The 19,516-nt window shown below is 39.6% G+C and overlaps 2 protein-coding genes across 2 annotated transcripts in view; one reads left to right on the forward strand and one right to left on the reverse strand.

The window, feature by feature from the left end:
- Nucleotides 1-681: 681 nt before the first annotated feature.
- Nucleotides 682-5,024, reverse strand: LOC125526358 (large ribosomal subunit protein uL4z-like). The gene is made up of 3 exons (XM_048691124.2): nucleotides 3,869-5,024; nucleotides 2,739-2,868; nucleotides 682-1,094 (listed from the first exon to the last, which is right to left on the reverse strand). The coding sequence occupies exons 1-2, from the start codon at nucleotides 4,967-4,969 to the stop codon at nucleotides 2,755-2,757; spliced, it is 1,215 nt and encodes a 404-aa protein (XP_048547081.1). The 5' UTR covers nucleotides 4,970-5,024; the 3' UTR covers nucleotides 682-1,094; nucleotides 2,739-2,754.
- Nucleotides 4,968-19,516, forward strand: part of LOC147992297 (uncharacterized) — a 43,220-nt gene continuing 28,671 nt past the window's right edge. Inside the window, exons 1-5 of the mRNA XM_087538996.1 lie at nucleotides 4,968-5,007; nucleotides 16,563-16,762; nucleotides 16,919-17,161; nucleotides 17,244-17,369; nucleotides 17,458-17,556. Of these exons, the coding sequence (XP_087395122.1) occupies nucleotides 4,968-5,007; nucleotides 16,563-16,762; nucleotides 16,919-17,161; nucleotides 17,244-17,369; nucleotides 17,458-17,556 (708 nt within the window). The remainder of the gene's footprint in view (nucleotides 5,008-16,562; nucleotides 16,763-16,918; nucleotides 17,162-17,243; nucleotides 17,370-17,457; nucleotides 17,557-19,516) is intronic.

The raw sequence follows: 19,516 nt of genomic DNA on the forward strand, positions 1-19,516 counted from the left end.
ACCATATGGGTGTCAATACATCATGAAACTTCACATGTGAGTAGAATGATCGACTAAGTTTCATACATCATGAAACTTCACACGTGAGTAGAATGCCGCGATGGCTCTCGCCCTTCCATTCGTGCTCTCCCTATCCAGCCTCATTCTCGCTGCCCCTCGCCACTCCCAGATCGTGCTACGCTTCTGTCAAATTTGAGCCATCCTCAGCGTGTGGAAAGCAAACTTGGTGCGCTGGGTGTCATTCTCGCCCACTGTACCAACCCGCTGTTGAGAGTTGGATCATATAATATACCTTGAGCTTTACTAAGTTGGAAAACAGGTAACGTGGAGTCATTCTCATAGTAAAGCCAATAAGTACCTTGTGTTGATATGTGCCTTCTGATTTAACACAAGTCAAATAATAATACTTACCTAACAATCTTGATTTCTGAACAACAAATGTTTGTGTTTATGTGCACAAAGCTTTTCATTTTCTATTTTTGATGATCTGTGCTTTCCAATCAAAGAGAATCCTAATAATGCCCTGTAATGCTAAATTCAGAGCACCAAGTGTCTGTGTTTGTTTAGAAAGCTTTTCATTTTTCTGTCTATCTTATGCTGCAATATAGTAATTCTGAAAATCTCATTGATTTTTCTTGATTTAATTTTTGCATGATCGGTCATTTATAAAATACGAAGGAATGCAAGGAAAGCTCAATAAATCATTTACCAAGGTCCATTGAGGTACAAGCACAAAATCCATTTTGATATATTACATGTGAAGCTGTTTCCCAACGATTATCAGGAGAGAAACAGGTCTCTAATAAACATATAATGTATATTGTTTTCCTAAGATTATATAATGCGAACCATTATAACTTAGTAAAACAAACGTTTGCAGGTTGCCTCCAAGCATCCACTTTAGTGCAAAACTTTCTCCAGTCTACGGCCCATTCAGTTGCTTCAACAATAAATCCATCCGCTGAATATATATATAGGGCAGAAATACTTCCTCAGTCAAAAGTACAGCTGTTGAACCAATGAGTTCTTTTGACAAGAAGCGTTGTCGTAATAGGGAAAGATACTTGCTTATAACTCGGAACAGCAAGATGTATCTGTGAAGAAACTGTCAGTACAAATGGAGTGGAGAGGCAAAATTTAAAAATCATGATACAAGTGATAATAATGTTATGAAGTCTGTAGTGAACCAAACCGGTACAATTAGTAACGACGACACCAACTCACAAATCACAAAGAAAAAACAATTGGTATTTTTTATTACTAATATATTTGGTGTTATTTCTGTTGGATAATTGTTCAATATTGTTGGTCAAGAAATTGCACTATTCACTACCCGAAGATTTATGGGTGTATGATCAACTTTTCGCATATATTCCTTTCCTGCTACTCCCTCCGTCTCAAAATTCTTGTCTTAGATTTGTCTAAATACGGATGTATCAAGTCACGTTTTAGTATTAGGTACATCCGTATCTAGACAATTCTAAGACAAGAATTTTAGGACGGAGGGAGTATTATTTTTCCCGTGTTGTCGTGTTTCCCAATTGAATTTGAACAGTCTGAATGCAACTCACAAAATAGGAGACTTGGTTCAGCAATGAGGTTGTTCCCCTAGAAACGTCTGCAGGCTCACGTTCGATGACGAGGTCGAACACCTCGCGCCACCCCTACAGGCTACAGCAGCAATGGCAGTCAAACTTGAAGATGTGCCTGTTTTGAGGCAAAAGCTGGATTAGCGGGACAGCCGGTACTCTGTCTGTTCTTCTATTATTACTCGGCTTGTTCTACAGGTTGCTTCTTGAGCACCACCTGAACGGCATTTGACAAAAGATGGAGGAGATATCATCTAGAACCATCCAGAAAATGGTAGTAGAATATTTTATAGAGCAATTAGAGAGTATGGTGACCGGTAAAAATGTAGAAAATTTATTTTTTGTTTCAGAGGTATAGTTTGTTCTTGGTCATCAAGTTATTGGGTGGCTCTCCAGTGTGGTTGGGTGGTTCTGTCCCCTGTTCCGTTTGTTTTGTCTGATAAGCCACAAGCGTATCTTCCAGGGAGAACTGTGAGCAAGTATTGTTGTTGAAGAAATTTCACAAATTTACTTCTCAAAGATTCAGGGGTATTTTTTTCCTCAGCATTTTCCAAATAGATGATCAACTTATCAGAATTCTTTGCTATTATTTTTTCCCCTGTTGCCATGTTCTTCTATCGTCTCAACGGAGTCTTTAGCCCATATCACGAGAGGACATTTTATTTTTTTTAGAAATGATCAAAACAAAGTTGACTAATAAAAAACATTATAATCTAACAAAATTTACATCTGCTTGACTGTAACTTCAAAATTCATCATTTTGTTTTACATGTTTCTCAACTTTGTTAGTGCCGAATTTACTAGTTTTGCAAAATGCGGGAGGCTAAATTTCATAACAAGACGTGCAAGAAAAAAGCAAACAATTTCACAATGACGAAAATTATTTCACATTCATGACAGTATATATGAAAAACAACTCAAAATCTGAACTAACGACTCGACGATAAAGCATGCCATATAACATGTCTCGCAAAATGCGTCCACAGATAAAACACTCCAGATAAACAGCTACCAAAACAGCATATGATGTCTCAGACTCAGGATAACCGATAACATGACACAAAATCATACTTTAGGGTCTCTTAAGGTAGGACGATAAACTGCTACTAATTCAACAAGATGATCACTGGCTGACGCCGAGCCACTTACTAATTCAACGAGATGATCACTGGCTGACGCCGAGCCACTTGGAGAAGACGTCGAACTCCGTGTAGTCGCTGTCAGAGATCATGGTCTGGTACCAAGCCTTCCCAGCAGCCTTGATCTTAGATGCCTCCTCCTACAATAACAAATGTTCCTTCATCAGTGATGAGAAAACCAAATAGTAAATGCAGGATATGGAATTCAGTCACCTGGCAATCAAGCTTAATTACAAACTGGGATAAATGGCATACAACGAGCACAAACAAATCATATTGGATACTGGTGAATCAGATATTCAGTATGGCATGCTATGAAAAGAAATTAGACATTGTGTTTTTTAGAGAAGAAAGAGTAACACAACCATCCATACTGATAAATCAGGCTAACAAAACAAATACACTCAGAGAGACTAACAAATCAAGATAGGCGCCTTCATTATGGATACAAAGATTAAACATGCAGCTATAAACTGAAGTACGGAGAAATACACTACCGAGTATATGCAAAGAACACACAACTAGTGTGCTTGATCCCTATTTCAGGGCTAGACAGGCATGCCAGAAATGAAATGGAAGTACATCAAAGCATATCAAACAGTTACAGATATTGCATATATAATCCATGGGAAACTAACATAGCTTGCAATAACCCAGCCAGACTATACAAACAACCATGTATACAGAAAAAGAAACTAAATAATCAAGACAGGCAGCTTGACTATGAACACAAAAAAAAATAAACCTGCAACTAGAAATTTATTTGAGGAACACATAACAGAACCTATTGATGAATCAGGTATTCCAGAATTGTTAACATCATAAACTGATCACAACCTACTAATGAATCAGGCATATCATCATAAATAAACTAACTAATCATGACCTATCAATGAATCAGGCATTCCATGCAACAGTACAAACATATGGAAATGTACAGAATTGTTATCATCATAAACTGAAATCACCATGCACAATACAGGCATTCCAGAATTCAAGTCATGCTAAATACCACTACACATAAAGACTTAGTAAAACCTTAGTACGGACATTCAACAATTGCTGAAGAGTATTATAAGGTATATGTAATCATGTGTAACATGATATGAAACAGATGGCAAAGGGAAGGGAGTAGCATACCACGCTGAGCTTGGTCCTCTTGGAGTTGATCTTGTCCTTCCTGGCCTTGACACGGGCTGCCTCAGCAAGAACTGCCATCCTGCGGGCAGTCCCGAAGTAGGGGTTGAGCTTGAGCACGGCAGCAGCATTCTTGAGAGGGTTCTTCCTGGCCTCCCTGCGCTTCACCTCCTTGTTGATGGGCTTGACCACAGACTGGACCTCATCAGAGTTGATGAGGCGACCAAGGTCAGCATTGGTCATCTTGGGCCTGGGGAGGACAAAGCCCTTCTTCTTGGAGGAAGACGCCTCAAAGGAGCCGTACACCTCGTCCAGCTTCTTGAAGGCAGACTCGGTCCAGATCACAAACCGGCCAAGGTGGCCACCAGGGGCAAGGTCGAGCAGGTTGAGGCGCTCGACGTTGGCAACATCCACACCAGGGAGGTTGCGGAAGGCCTTGACGATCTTGGAGCCCTCGGTGGCGTAGACGATGAGGGGGCCCTTGCGGTTGATGTACCGGCGGTTGCGCATCTTACCCTTGCCGGGGCGGATGCCCACGGAGTCCTTGGCCTTGTCGGCGTCAGCGTAGGCGCCCAGCTGCTTGAGGACCTTGACGGCCTGGGAGGTCTTCTCGATGCCCTCGGCCGAGTCGGAGACGACGAGCGGGAACTCGGGGACGGACTCGATGCGGTGGCCCCGGGCGGTGACGATGGCCGGGACGGCGGTGGCGGCGAGGGCGGAGGCGACGGCGACGCGGCGGAGGCGGATGTTGACGCGGCGGTGCCACTTGCGCCAGATCCGGGTGGGCGCGAACATGCGCCCGCCACGGCACATGTTGCCGAAGGCTCCCTGGCCGGAGCGGTGGGTGCCGCCGCCGCCGACACGCGGGATACGCGAGACGGCGCGACCCGTGCCCCAGGACTCGGCCGAGGTCTGGTGACCGGCCTTGCGGGAGACGGCGTAGGGCTGGCGGCTGTTGCAGGAGACGAGCCTGTGGACGAAGGTGATGACGTCGGGGCGGATCGGTGCCTTCATGACGTGCGGCATCGGGACGCCGGCCGCGTCGGTGGGCATGTCCCCGTCCAGGGCCTTGACGGAGACGAGCGGGCGCGCGGTGGTGGCCATGGCGGCGGCGGGGGAGAGGCTGGACTGGGCGATGGGGGGTAAGAGTTTCTATGGATGGATGCAGGGGTTAGGGCTTGGCTAGGGAGGTGGGCTCTCTGGGCCTTAGGTCAGTGAGATGCTTCATGGACCTGAGCAAAAGATTCCTTGGTCCATCTACGGCCTGATAGTTTTTCTGGGTGGAAAAGAAGTGATGGTTTTTTTCTCCAAAAAAAAGTGATGGTTATGTTTCTCAAAAAAAAAAACTGATGGTTGTTTCAACTACTTGGAGGCAGTTAAATGCAACAATGGTACATCAACTTGTCCCGCATAAAAAAAACTTGTCTCGCGTGCTCGCGTTGGTCCATAATGCCGCAAACACGGCACACGGCTCGCTAAACTCGGTAGTGTGCTCACTTTTACAAAAGTAGCTACATGGCATGTTGAGTCAGCACAAGTCGTTTCGAGCCGAAAGAAAATTTTGCAGATGCACCACTGAGCGGCATGTGAGAAGGCGGGGAGGCGGGAATTTTGTAATAAAGGCCTCAAGTTTAGTTACACCCCAAACATTGGTCATTTCTGTTTCATATATCTCTCTCCCTCTCTATTCCAATCTAAGAGACCAGGGAAGGCGCCGGCGCCACCCGAATTCGGCGATCGTTTGCACTATGGTTAGTTCTCATCCCCTCAATTTCTTTCTCACAACTTCGCGGTCGTGAGTGGGCCAGCGGATAGGGTTTCTCGTAGGTTTGATCGACCATACTCAGAGCAAATCCTATCTAGTATCACATGTGGCAGTTTGATGCATGATTTTCCCTTTGCTTGTTAGCTACAACCCCCCCCCCCCCCCCCCCCATTTAGTATAAGAGATTGGGGGGTTTGTGTAGCTGAGAGGTGAAATTGGATTTATGTTCCCCAAAATGCAATGCATGTGATGTTGATCACGTGTTCACTCCAAGGTTCAAAATATCAATATATCGTATATCGGATTCATATCAGTTTGGCTTGAACATATCGAATGTTGGATATCGGGTGATATATCGAAGGATTGTAGATATATCGAAGAAAATTTATCCAGATTTTTTCCCAATATTCTTTGTAAAAAAGTCTTGTTAGTAAAAGTAAAATATATGGTGTCAATGGTCTAGCGTGAAAAACTTAAATTCCTAGTAGTGTACCAGTTTTGAATAGGAGCTAGCCATCAATCCTATTCATTTATGTCCTAAATCCAACGGCTGAAAGTAATGGGATCCGCAACTTACAGTACATGGTTCCTCCATCCAGCATGTTCTAAAATGAATGCCTGATCCTTCTCAAGAGACCTGGGCCATACTGATTCCTCTTGGGCCAACCATGTTGCAGCTAGAGGTTGACAACATGTTGAGCTGAAAAGTTTGGTTTGGGGGGAGAAACGTAAAAATAAATTTAAATTATGTTTTTAATGTTTTTTGTGTATTTAAAAAAATTGCGGTATTTGCTGTTAACAAATTGTGTGGATTGAATTTATCAATTCTGATTTTCTTTACAAGATAATTTATTTCTACGCCTATACATCAAGAATTTTTTTGCCTTGAATTTATTAGCAAGTCTAAGTTTTTTTCCTCCTAAAAATCACCCCCATAATGTTAAAATGTGCATTGTTGCGCATACATACTAGAATATAATATTAAAATATATAAAAATAATAAAAAGCAAAAAAGACCAAATAAAACATATGAGAAACCTAGGGTACGTAATAATTAATGGGACGGTCAACTACAGATGGGAACTGCCAAGACTATGATTGTGCTTGGATCGTTGCCTTCAGCAGCCAAGCCAAAAAATTGGTCATTGACCAAAGGGTGGGTGTTCGTTTGATTGCCAGCCAATTATTTTGTTTGCCCGGACGGATGCTACTTCGCCAGTTCAATTTTGCGCCAACACGTTGGCAAGTTGTGGAACTGGTGGAACAAGAGGAATAAAATAAAAGAAGGGGAATTACCAATCACGGATGACGAGCTAATTCGCCAAGTCCAATGCAGTACCTTGGAGTTCATGCAACTGTTTAAAACGAGTAAAAAGAAGCAAGCAGAGAGCAAGTGGGCACCGCCGGGTGAAGGATTTCTGAAGATCAATGTGGATGGAGCCTATACGCCGGGCGAGACTTTTGCTGCATGGGGAGCGGTTGTCCGTGACGAGGCGGGAGATGTGCTGCTGGCCCGAGCTGGTAGGAAGGAGCAGATAAATGACCCATTCGGAGCAGAGGTTGTGGCCATGTCTGAGGCAGTGGCCATGGCAGCTGACATTGGCGCCCTCCGTGTCGTCTTCGAGACCGATTCATAGCTACTGCAGGAAGCACTCGACTTGTCCAAGGTTGACTCATCCCCATACGCGGCTGTTATCGAGGACATCAAGCTTCAGCTTAAATTGTGGTTCTCTAAGCAATCTATTACTTTCTGTAGACGCGCAGCGAACTCGGTAGTGCATGAACTTGCGAAACTTGGTAGTTTATGTTTGCCAAATGATAGCATTGGTTGGACCAATATTGTACCACCCCATGTGGCTGTTTGTGTGTCGGGTGATTTGCCCGAGCACTGTTAAGTTATAAAGCTTTGCTTTCTCTCAAAAAAAAGTTGTGGGCGGCTAAAAGTTCCGCCAATATTTTGGCAAGCCAATGATTTGGTAGGGCAAGCCAATATCTCTTTCTTTGCCCGACCTATGGGTCCCTTACCTACAACGTATGGCTGAGTGGTATGACCCATAAATCTTTTTTTTTTGCGGGATTGGTCTTGGGAAGCTTTTAAACTACAGTTGAGAGCGGTTGTTTTCTGGTTTTGTTAACCTTCTACAGCCTTTTTTTCTTTGTTTTTCTATTCCAGCTTTTTATTTATCTTTTTCTTTTTTACTTTGAATATTTATTTTTTGATATATTTTTCCTTCTTTTTTGTTTCTTATAATTCTGTCTTATTTTGCTATTTTTTATTTATGTTTCTTTTACATTTTCACGTTTTTTGTTTTAAAAAGTGAACATTTTTTATATGACGTTCACTTAAAAAAGAATTGTGGTACTCCCCATTCATATATATAGGGCCTAATGTGTTTTTTAAGATTGCCTTTGACTATTGATAAGATTAATAGTATATGAGTCGTATAATGTAAAATTATATGTCATATTATTGCTCTAACATGTGGTCAAAGTTAGCCTAAAAAACACATTAGGCCCTACATAGTTGGATAGAGGGAGTACCAAATTTTACATTGTCATAAATATATTTTTTAAACATGAGAATATTTTGTCAAGTGTTATAATTATGTTTTCATATACCGTGACCATTTTTTTAAAAAGTGCGAATAAATGTTTGCATTTCATGAACTTTTTTAAAACCATCATAAATGTTTTTGAATTGACATGAACAATGTCTTAAACGTGTTAACATTTTTTCAATGTCATAAACAATGTTTTCTAATGGTACGAACATTTTTGGAAACTGGATGACATTTGGTATAGACGACGAATATTTCAAATTCATATATAAGAATATTCGGTCAAGTAGACACAAAAAATTACTCACACACGATGAACATTTTTTAATTAGACTATGACAATTCAAACACATGATGAACACTTTTTAATACGTTATGAATATTTTCTAATACACGATGAATATTTAATTATATCTTGAATATTTCTAAAACTAAAACAAGTATGAAAAATATAAAACAATTGTAATTAAAAGAAAATAACAAATTTTTAAATTTTTATTTGAGTCATACAAAATCATACATTTGTTTGGGCAAATATAAAATCATACCTAGCCTTTTTTACCGGTTCATATCCAATTCAACCAGATTAGCGGTAACAGGGTGTAGTAGAGGGGGAACCTATTTCACAATGCGTATGATTGGGCCCGCCCAAAATATCTCGTGCCCAAACTAACTGTAACTTTTTAATTTATTATTTTTATACAGTTTTTTCTCAAATTCCTTTACATTTTAAAATTTCGTTTTTATTTTTTATTTAAATTTTAAATTTTGTATTTTGTGGACGATTTTCAAATTTTTGAAGATTTTTTAAATAGTGAAATAGTTTGAAAATCTTGAACAAGTTTCCAATTCGTGAATATTTTTTAAAAATTGTGAACATATTTAAAATTCGTGAACAAGTTTGTACAAATTCACAATAATTTCATAAAATTTCCAAAAGTTTCTTGAAACTGACGCACATTTTTCTGAAACTCATGAACAATTTTTTTTTGAATCATCAAACATTTTGAAACGATCAATTTTTTTGATATTTGGGAACAAAAATGGAATCCGAAAATATTTTTTGCCAACATAATTTAGAAAACCATGAGCATTTTATGAATTCATGTATTTTTCGAATTCATAAACATTTCTGAACACACGAACATTTTTGTTTCTGCGGACATTATTTTGTCACATTGTGAATAATTGTTGAATACAGGAGCATTTTCTATAAAATTCACGGACATTGTTTGAATTCACATACAGTCTTTTGAAACTCATGAACAATGTTCACATATATGAAGATTTTCTAAAATTATTAACATTTTTTGAAACCATGAATATTTTATGATTTCTTAAACACTTCACTCAAGATTGACATTTTTTATTTTAGAAACTTTTTGTAATCCCGAATTATTTTAAAGAAGAATAAAAAGCAGAAAAGAAAAAAAATAAAACGATAAAATGACAAATAAGAAAAGCGCGACCAGTCCTGTAAATGGGCCGGCAAAAGTGGCGCGTTGGTGGAACTGAGGGCTCGCCCTGTCTCCTTTGCTAGCGCGCGCCACGCTAAATCGGAGCTCCCTGTAGTGGGCCAACCTATCCCGCACAGCGCAGGCGAGCATCCCGTTGGTCTCGTAGTATACAAGACATAGACTCCCCTTGATTAGGGTTTCTCGCGCCGCCGTCGCCATCTGAGAAATTTAGGTCCCCTCGACTCTGACTGTCATCTTGGCTCTGAGAGGTGGGGGGACCTCGGATCTTCAAGACCTCTATGTTCTTTGTCATCGTGTAGTGATCATCATAGTTTTGTGAGAATAAATTTCCTCTCGTTCTTTTGACGGTGCCATGAGGTTAGAGAGTTTTTTGTCCTCTCAGATCCGATTATTCAGATTTGATGAGTTTATGTTGCTGTGTCAAGCCTTTTTTGTTGGTCTAGTTCTTTGTGGAGGTGAAATCTTTCATCGACAACATGGTGAAGATATAGAGATTCGACAGCCTGCACTTCTAGGGGATCATCCCCGGCCCAAGTACATTCATTGATCAAGGCTTCCCATCTATTTGGATGGGCGACTCAAGGCGCTTTCAAAACCCATTATTAGTAATGTTCGTGCGGGTGAAAGAGTGACAACATCGTTTCTCCAGTCCAATTGCAGCCTTTTTACCGAACTCTTTGGAGTATTTCATCTTTTTTTTTGGGGGGGGGGGGGGGGGGTCTTCTTGTCTTTTTTTCGTATTTCCCCCCTTTTTCTCGTGTTCTTTGTGTAAAAAAGGGGCGACCGTTTCTAAAAACTGGGTGAACAAATTTCTACATCTTCATGAATTTGTTGAAGTGTGTGAACATTTTTAAATGGTTACGGACACTTTTATAGTTGTGAACATTTGTTTTTAAAATTGCATGAATAATTTTTGAACATACAAAAAAAATGTTAAGCGGTACCATCATTTTTTCAAGTTCATGAATATTTTTATAAATGTGTGAGTATTTTTCTAAGTCTCATGAATATTCTGTTAAAAATGTGTGAACAAATTTTTGAACTGCATGAACATTTTATTGAATTTCTTGTATGGAAAAAAAGACTGGCACGGTTGAAAAAACTTGTTCGCGCATTTTTAAAAAAATATTCATGAGACTATGAAAATTTTCACACGTTTATGCAAAATATTCGTGACATTCAAAAACATGCTGGTACCATTTAACCAAATTTTCACACATTTAAAAGTGTTCATGACATTCTTGGAAAAAATCATGCAATGTTAAAAAATGTTCATGACATATAAAAAAGTGTTCGTAATTCTTTGGTCACAAAAATTAATGAAAATTAATAAAATACATACGTACATACACTTATTTTTTGAGTAATGAACATACGCAATAACAGAGGGTACACTTCACGAGTAAAAAATATGAACACAAATCTAAAGCCCATCTGATTTGCAAAAAAGAGTCTATGATCCATCTCATTATTTAATACATGGATGCAAATCTATCACTTTTAGTAAGGAAGTGGATTTGTTTTTCTCTTGATGTTTTACAACTCGTATTTCCTCTCCGCACTATTCCTATTTTTACACACTCCCAAATGAATAGTAATACTTTACTCTACATACGAAATTAGGATACTTGAACCACCACATTTGATGAATTGTCTATAGTACTATCTGTCAAAACATGTCATTGAATGTTGTTCACATGGTTCACATTGGAGAATGCTAGTTGGCACCAACAATGATCTTGCACACTCTTTATTTATCTTTCTCTCGGCGCCCAACGGTCTCTTTCCCACGATCTTTTAGGTCTATGAAAAACAGAAGAGTGGTCGAAACAGAAGGGCGAGAATTTTTGGAGTTGTGGAATGGAAGACTTGATCTCATATTGTGAGGAAGTGAAACTACTAGAAGATATCAAGGACAAGGTGGGAGATGGTGCGGAGGAGCCACCAGATCCCATGTGGTTGGATCATGGAGGTCAAACGTGGTGATGATGGGCCATCTATAAGGTATGATGTATACTACCAAAACGTATGCAAAGGTACACCTTGTTCGGTAGGTTTAACACATATTCATGATTTATACATGTTTTATGTTTTTTTTTCTAGTTTTGTTTGTTTTGCTTGCTTGAGAGATCTGATTTATTTTCCTTGTTGCTTTTGTTTCCTTCTAGTATTTTATTTTTCATGTGTTGAGGGTCAAATTCAGGATGAAGGAAGAGGTCCTGAACTGCCTTTTCTTCGATATGGATATGTATATTTTTCTTACTATGACAAGATCCTTATATTTTTTTATTATATCCATGATCTATGTGCCATTCTACCATGGTATGCATAAGGCACATGAATGGCTTCCGAAGTGTTGGTTGGTTGAGCTCAGAGGAGAGGGAGAGAAGATGGACAAGATGTACAAGGAAGTATTTCATTCCTTCGCGTGCCCCGGTAGAATAATAATATAAAATGGCAATATTAGGATTTACTTAGTTTTGGTGCGGTACTTTCTAAAGAAGATTTACTACTCTATGCTAAGGAAGTGAACATATCCAAATGTGTTACAGATGGACAATGCGAGACAAGCTCCCAAGATAATGTGTATTTCTTGCTATTAGTACATAATTAATTATATATGTTGGTAATGATTTTGCTTTTCAAATATAATTATCTTCCTTACTTTGTAGATTCTAGCAAAAGTGGAGTTAAACCCATGTGGGCTACCGCAATGATGGGTCAAAGAGCTAATATGCATAAAATTAGAGGGAATAATAAAGAAAGACTTGGTATATAAAAATAAAATAAAAACCTTACATTTTTCATTATTGATTTTCAAATTGCTGGTCGTGATTAATGATGCCCATCCCACATGACACAGACGAGCATCCCGTTGGTCACGTAGTAAACAAGACCTAGACGCCCCTAGAATGCTTGTTCCACTGGTCGACACAAATGGCTCACCTATTAGTTTTGAGAAGCTTTTGTATACAATATTGCATGGTTTATGGTGCGTCCATGGTCCCACCCCACTCCTCCACTAGAATCCACATCCCCTCCAATGGAAGCATTCATTGATCCACACTCCATTGCTCATCATCTGGATTTCTCTTTTGGACGTCAATTCAAAAGCAAGGTTCGTGATATCTTCTCCACTTTGGTCAACCCCATGTCACCGTCCTATGGATTTCTTTTGGTGGTTTATTTTGTTTTGTAATAATTTGTATTGTTGGTGATTTCGTGAACTATTATCGGTGCTTAGAGTCTAGTATGCATACAACATTATATTATTGTGTTTAATGTTGTCCTTTAAGAGCTGCTCCTTTTGGTATATAATCATGCCTCATATGTTCAGAGTTTTTGTACACATCCTCAATATGCTGGCGATTTATTCCCCTCACACTATGATATTCCTAGTATGAGAGACCAAGATATTATCATTCCACTTATCAGTAAGAGTCAATATGGGTTCATTAAAAGCAGAAATATTCGGGACTGTCTAGCTTGGGGATTTGAGTACATTCATATGTGACATAAATCTAAGAACGAGATTGTCATATTTAAGATTGATTTTGAGAAAGCATTTGAAAAGGTAGAATACAATGCCATCTACTTCATGTTGAAACATTTGGGCTTTGGAGATAAATGGCTTAGATGGATAACATGATATTATCTATTGCCACCACTTCTACGATCTTATATGGTATCCCTGGGAAAATAATTAACTATAAAAGAGGGTGAGATAGGGAGACCCTCTCTCACCTCTTCTTTATGTTCTTGTGGCCAAACTTCTACAGATGCTGGTTAATGAATCCTGGCACAATGGACATATGAGTTTTTGTATTGACAATCAGCATACTATGAGCTATACTATTATCCAATATGCGGATGATACACTTATTATCATGCCTACGGAACAAGAGCAACTATCAAACCTCATGAATGTTCTAAAGATTTTTTTGGAACTTACCGGTTTGAAAGTCAACTACAACAATTCCTCTTTGCTCCCAATTAATATATATGATGAAAGAGTTGTGTTTCTGGCTAACATACTTGGTCATAAAAAATATATATGCATTTCACTTATCTTGGACTCCTATGGGTTCTATTAGACCAAAAGTGGATGATCGGATGCCTATGGTGTCCAGACTTGACAAAAGACTATCTCTGATTACTTCAATGATGCCATACTCTGGTAGGTTGGTGCATCTAGTAATTTATGCACTCCTCATCTTTGTCATGTGTCACATTAGAGTACCTTTTACAATCCTAGACCACTTCCAAAAAATTGGTAGAAGTTTTCTTTGGTATGGAAAAGAAATTAATAAGCATGGAACTTGTCTGGTCGATCAAATGGGAAATATGTATGCCTCCCTAAAAAAGCTGGTGGCCTAGGTGTTTTAGATCTCAGAACGCAAAATAGAGCTCTGCTCTCTAAGTTCTTATACAAGTTTTTCAACCAGCACGATATACCTTTGGTTCAATTGATTTGGAATACATATTGTAATGATGTTGAGGTGCCTAGCCATCCCACTAGATTTGGATCTTTCTGGTGGAGGGATTGTTGTTCTATATCGGAGGATTCCAGAACATGAGCATTTGTAAACCTGCTTCTGAAAACACAGTATAAGTCTGAGTTGATAGGTGGAATGATGAGACTCTTCAGGCAAGATTCACGCAGTTGTTCTCATATGCCAAAGACATAAACATCACCGTTGACTGCATACATCTATGTCGCTCATGACTTCTAAGATATGCTTCACGTAATAAAGTCATCCATTGTTGTCTAATAAAGCACAATAATGTTAAAGCTTTAAATGGCATGATTTGCAACAACAACAAAGACACTTGGTAGTTCTACTGCCATAGCAATAAATATTCCAACAAAAGAATATATCTGGAACTTATTTGAAATCCTCGCGAGACTCCAAAGCCTTTCCAATGGATATGGAAATCTTACAATTTTCGTAAAAAGAAAATTCTTCTTTTAGCTGTTGTTACAGGACAGGTTAAATACCAGCGATCTCCCGATAAGAAAGAACTTCCACATTGAAACCAATAATTGTGTGTTGTGTGATGATGAGCCTAATGATCACCTTATGCATCTCTTCTTCAATTCTTTTGTGTAATTGTGGTTCTCTTAGTTTTGGCTGGAACACTGACTATGATATTGTAGAGATGCTCATGGAAGGGGAGAGGAGATACTCAATTCAATGTTTCTAAGAATGCCTGGTTGCTGGCTGTTGGAGTATTTGTAAGCACAAGAATAGTGTTATTTCTTACAACAAGGTCAAAACTAGGAATATTGCATATCATGCTTCAAATCTCACTTTGATACAATCATCAAGAAGGCCAAGCCTAGCTTAAAGGAAGGGGCGCAATCTTGGTTAGATTATTTGTGAACCATTTGTAACATACCATACCTAATATATAGCCATTTGTACATGTTCCACCAATCTTAATGAAAAAGAATTACAGTAGGGGTTTTCCCTACTGTTGTTGCTCAAAAAATGTAATGGCTCGTTTTGGGAACCTTGTTTACGTTTATGAAAGGTTTTCATTTCAGGGTTTTATATATTTTTTTTGTGTGTGTGTGTGTGTTTTCTCTAATATTTCTCCATCGGTTTTGTTTTCGGGTTTTTCTTCTTGTTTATTTATTTATTTATCTTCTCAGTTTTGCATGTTCTTTTTTTGTGAAAAAGGAGGGGATGTTTTTATACTTCATGAACATGTTAAAATAGTTGAACGAACAAGTTTTTATATTTTCATCAATGTTTTCGTAAATCTAGCAAGTTGGTTTAGACGGTTGTGAACATTTTCTTATATCGCATGATTTTTTAGTTGTGCGAACAAATTTCAACATCATCATGATTTTTTTAAATGCATGAACATTTTTTGTAAAAGTTGTGAACATTTTGAAAATGGTTACAAACACTTTTTATATATCATGAACTTTGTTTTTTCTAAATTGCTTGATTTAAAAAAATATCATGAACCTTTTTTAAAAATGTGGACATTTTTGTTAAATGGTACCAGCATTTTTATGAAGTTTACGAGTATTGTTTGTAAACATATGAACATTTTTGTAAGTCTCATGAAGAATTTTGTTTAACATGCATGAACACATTTTTAGAAGTGTGTGACATTTTTTGGAACTTCGTGTATGGAAAAAATGTTCACCCAATTCAAAAAACATGTTCACGCATTTAAAAAAACATATTCACGAGGCTTAAAAAATGCTCACATTATAAAAAATATTCTTGACATTCAAAATAATGTTGGTACCATTTGAAAAAAGTGCACGCCTTTAAAAAGTGTTCATGTCATTTTTTTAAAATGTTCATAAAAACTTTCAGGCAATTTTTTTAAAATATTATTCATGACATGTAAAAAGTTCGTTGTTCTTTGGCCACAACAGTTAATGGAAGTTAATACAATGTAAACCTACATACAAACACATTTTTTAGTAGTGAACATACACAATAATAGAGGGTACACTTCACGAATAAAAATATGAATACAAGTGTACACTCTATTGATTCACGAAAAAGGTGTCTATGCTCCATCTCATTATTTAACACGTGACGCTATTCTATCAGTTTTAGTAAGGAGGCTGGTTTGTTTTCTTTTGATGTTTTACGACTGGTATTTCTTCTCCACACTATTCTTGTTTTTACAGACTCCCAAATGAATAGTAATACTTTAATTTACATGCCATTAGGTTACTCCGGTCACCACATTTAATGAATTGTCTATAGTACTATCAGTCAAAACTTGTCACCCAATGTTGGTCACATGGTTCACATTGGAGAATGCTAGCTCACACCAACAATGATCCTACACATTGTTTATTTATCTTTCTCTCGTTACCCAACGGTCTCTTTCTCATGATCTTTTGGATCTATGAAAATCAGAAGAGGGGTCGAAACAGAAGGGTGAGAGTTTCCCGAGTTGTGGAGTGGAAGACTCGATCTCATATGGTGAGGAAGTGAAACTACTAGAATATGTCAAGGACAAGGTGGGAGATGGTGCGGAGGAGCCACCGGATTGGCTCCCGGATGGTTGGATCATGGAGGTCAAATGTGGTGATGATGCGCCATGTATAAGGTATGATGTATACTACTAAAACATATGCAAAGATACACCTTCTTCGGTTGGTTTAACACATATTCATGATTTATACGTGTTTGTATGTTTTTTGCTAGTTTTTGTTGTTTTATTTGCTTGAGAGATCTGATTTATTTTCCTTGTTGCTTTGGTTTCCTTCTAGTATTTTATTTCTCATGTGTTGAGGGTCAAATTCAGGATGAAGGAAGAGGTCCTGAACTGCCTTTTCTTCAATATGGATATGTATATTTTTCTTACTATGACGAGGTCCCTATATTTTATTATTATTATATCCATGATCGATGTGCCATTCTACCATGGTATGCATAACGCACACCAATGGCTTCCAAATGGTTGGTTGGTTGAGCTCAGAGGAGAGGGTGAGAAGATGGACAACATGTACAAGGTAGTATTTCATTCTTTCATTTGCCCCAGGAGAATAATAATATAAAATGGCCATATTAGGATTTTCTTAGTTTCGGAAATAGTTTTATATTTACTCAGCATTGGGAGTATGGTTACTTTCTAAAGAAGATTTACTACTCTATGCTAAGGAAATGAACATATCCAAATGTGTTACAGATGGACAATGCGAGACAAGCATCCAAGATAATGTGTATTTCTTGCTATTAGTACATAAGTAATTATATATGTTTGTAATGATTTTGCTTTTCAAAGCTAATTTTCTTCCTTACTTTGTAGATTCTAGCAAAAGTGGAGTTCAACCCATGTGGTCTACCGCAAGGATGGGTTAAAGAGCTAGTATGCAGAAAACCGGAGGGAATAATAAAGAAAGACTTGGTGTATAAAAATAATAAATAATAAAACCTTACATTTTTCATTGTTGATTTTCAAATTTCTGGTCGTGATTAATGATGCCCATCCCACTTGACATGGGCAAGCATCACATTGGTCTCGCGGTAAACATGACCAAGGCGCCCCTACAATGCTCGCTCCACACTAGCCGACACAATGGCTCGCTTTTTAGTTTTGAGAAGCTTTATATACAATATTGCATGGTTTATGGTCATGTCCAAACACCACCTCACTCCTCCACTAGAATCCACATCCATTCCAATGGAGCCATTGATTGATGCACACTCCATTGCTCATCATCTGGATTTCTCTTTTGGACATCAATTCAGAAGCAAGGTTCATGATATCTTCTCCACTTTGGTCAGCCCCGTGTCACTGTCCTATGGATTTCTCTTGGTGGATTCTTTTGACCGCTCTTCATTTATCTTGGATCCAGTCAATGTGAGTTTGGCTCTCTCGGCTTGCACGGCAGGTGGATATGATTCACCGAATGTTTCCCATGTTCATGGCAACATTTTTCATTTCTCGGTCTGCTTCAAGGCAATGGGTTTCTATCTTGTAGTTAAGAAATTTTTTTCGTGTGATATGTTGTAACACCCCGGATGTGATTTACCCAATATGTACTCCAACTCTTGCCGTTTCCGGCGTTAAGTTATTTTATTTTCTCGGGTTCGGGTTTTTGTCTCCGTGTGTTGTTGTCGTTGTCATGCATCTCATATCATGGCATCATGTGCATTGCATTTGCATACGTGTTCGTCTCATGCATTCGAGCTTTTTCCCCGTTGTCCGTTTTGCATTCCGGCGCTTCGTTCTCCTCCGGTGGTCACTTCTACCTTTCTTTCGTGTGTGGGGATTAAACATTTCCGGATTGGACCGAGACTTGCCAAGTGGCCTTGGTTTACTACCGGTAGACCGCCTATCAAGTTTCGTATCATTTGGACTTCGTTTGATGCTCCAACGGTTAACCGAGGGACCGAGAAGGCCTCGTGTGTGTTGCAGCCCAACACCCCTCCAATTTGGCCCAAAACCCACCATAACCTTCTCCATCTTCTAGAGCGTTCGATCACGATCGCGTGGCCGAAAACCGCACCTCATTTGGACACTCCTAGCTCCCTCTATGCCTATATATACCTCCCCCATTCCAAATTTCGGATCTCCCCGTCCAAACCCTAAAAAAAACACCTCGCGCCGGCCGGACACGTCCGTCCCCGGCCGGACAACGTCCGCCGCCGCCTCCGGCCAACCGTGGCGCTCCACGTGGCCCATCGCCGCCTTCCTCCGCCGCCGGCCCGGGAGGCCCGAGCCGGGCCCCCGAGGCCCATCGCGGCCACCGCCGCCATCTTCGCCCTGCCTCCCTCTTCGCCTGGCCCCGCCACCATCTCCGCCGACGCCGGCGACCAGAGCCGCGCCGGCCGCCTCGCACCTCGCCGGCCTGAGCAAGCTCCGCCGCGGCTGCTTCCTCCCGCCGGTGCCGACCACCGCCGCCACCACGCCGCCCGGAGTACGCCGCGCCACCGCGCCTTGCCGTCCTCCCCATCCGGCTCCCTCTCCTTCCTCCTCACTGCCACGGCAAGTCCGGCCACCGCAGCTCCATTTTCGCCGGCGACCTCGAGCTGCTACAGTGCATCTACAGTGCCAGATCTGAGATCTAAAACTCGCGGTTGACCTTTTATCCCCGAAACCCTAATAATTTGCTATGTTCATCGTGCCATAACTCCTCATACGTAGCTCCGTTTTGGGCATATAGCATATCAAAATGTTCGTCTCAGAGAGTACATCATTTCATCTCATTGCATCATTTTCATTTGAGTTCATCTTGATGCCCGAAATGTTGTTGGAAGAATGCTATTTGAGATAATTGTCAGATCTACTGCTCCAATTAGATATTTGTCATTTTTGCCATGATTATTGTGCGCGTGATATGCCTAGGAGCTCTACATGTGTT

Source organism: Triticum urartu, chromosome 1A, assembly GCF_056163025.1.
Source record: "Triticum urartu cultivar PI428250 chromosome 1A, HENAU_Tu73, whole genome shotgun sequence".
Lineage (NCBI taxonomy): Eukaryota > Viridiplantae > Streptophyta > Magnoliopsida > Poales > Poaceae > Triticum > Triticum urartu.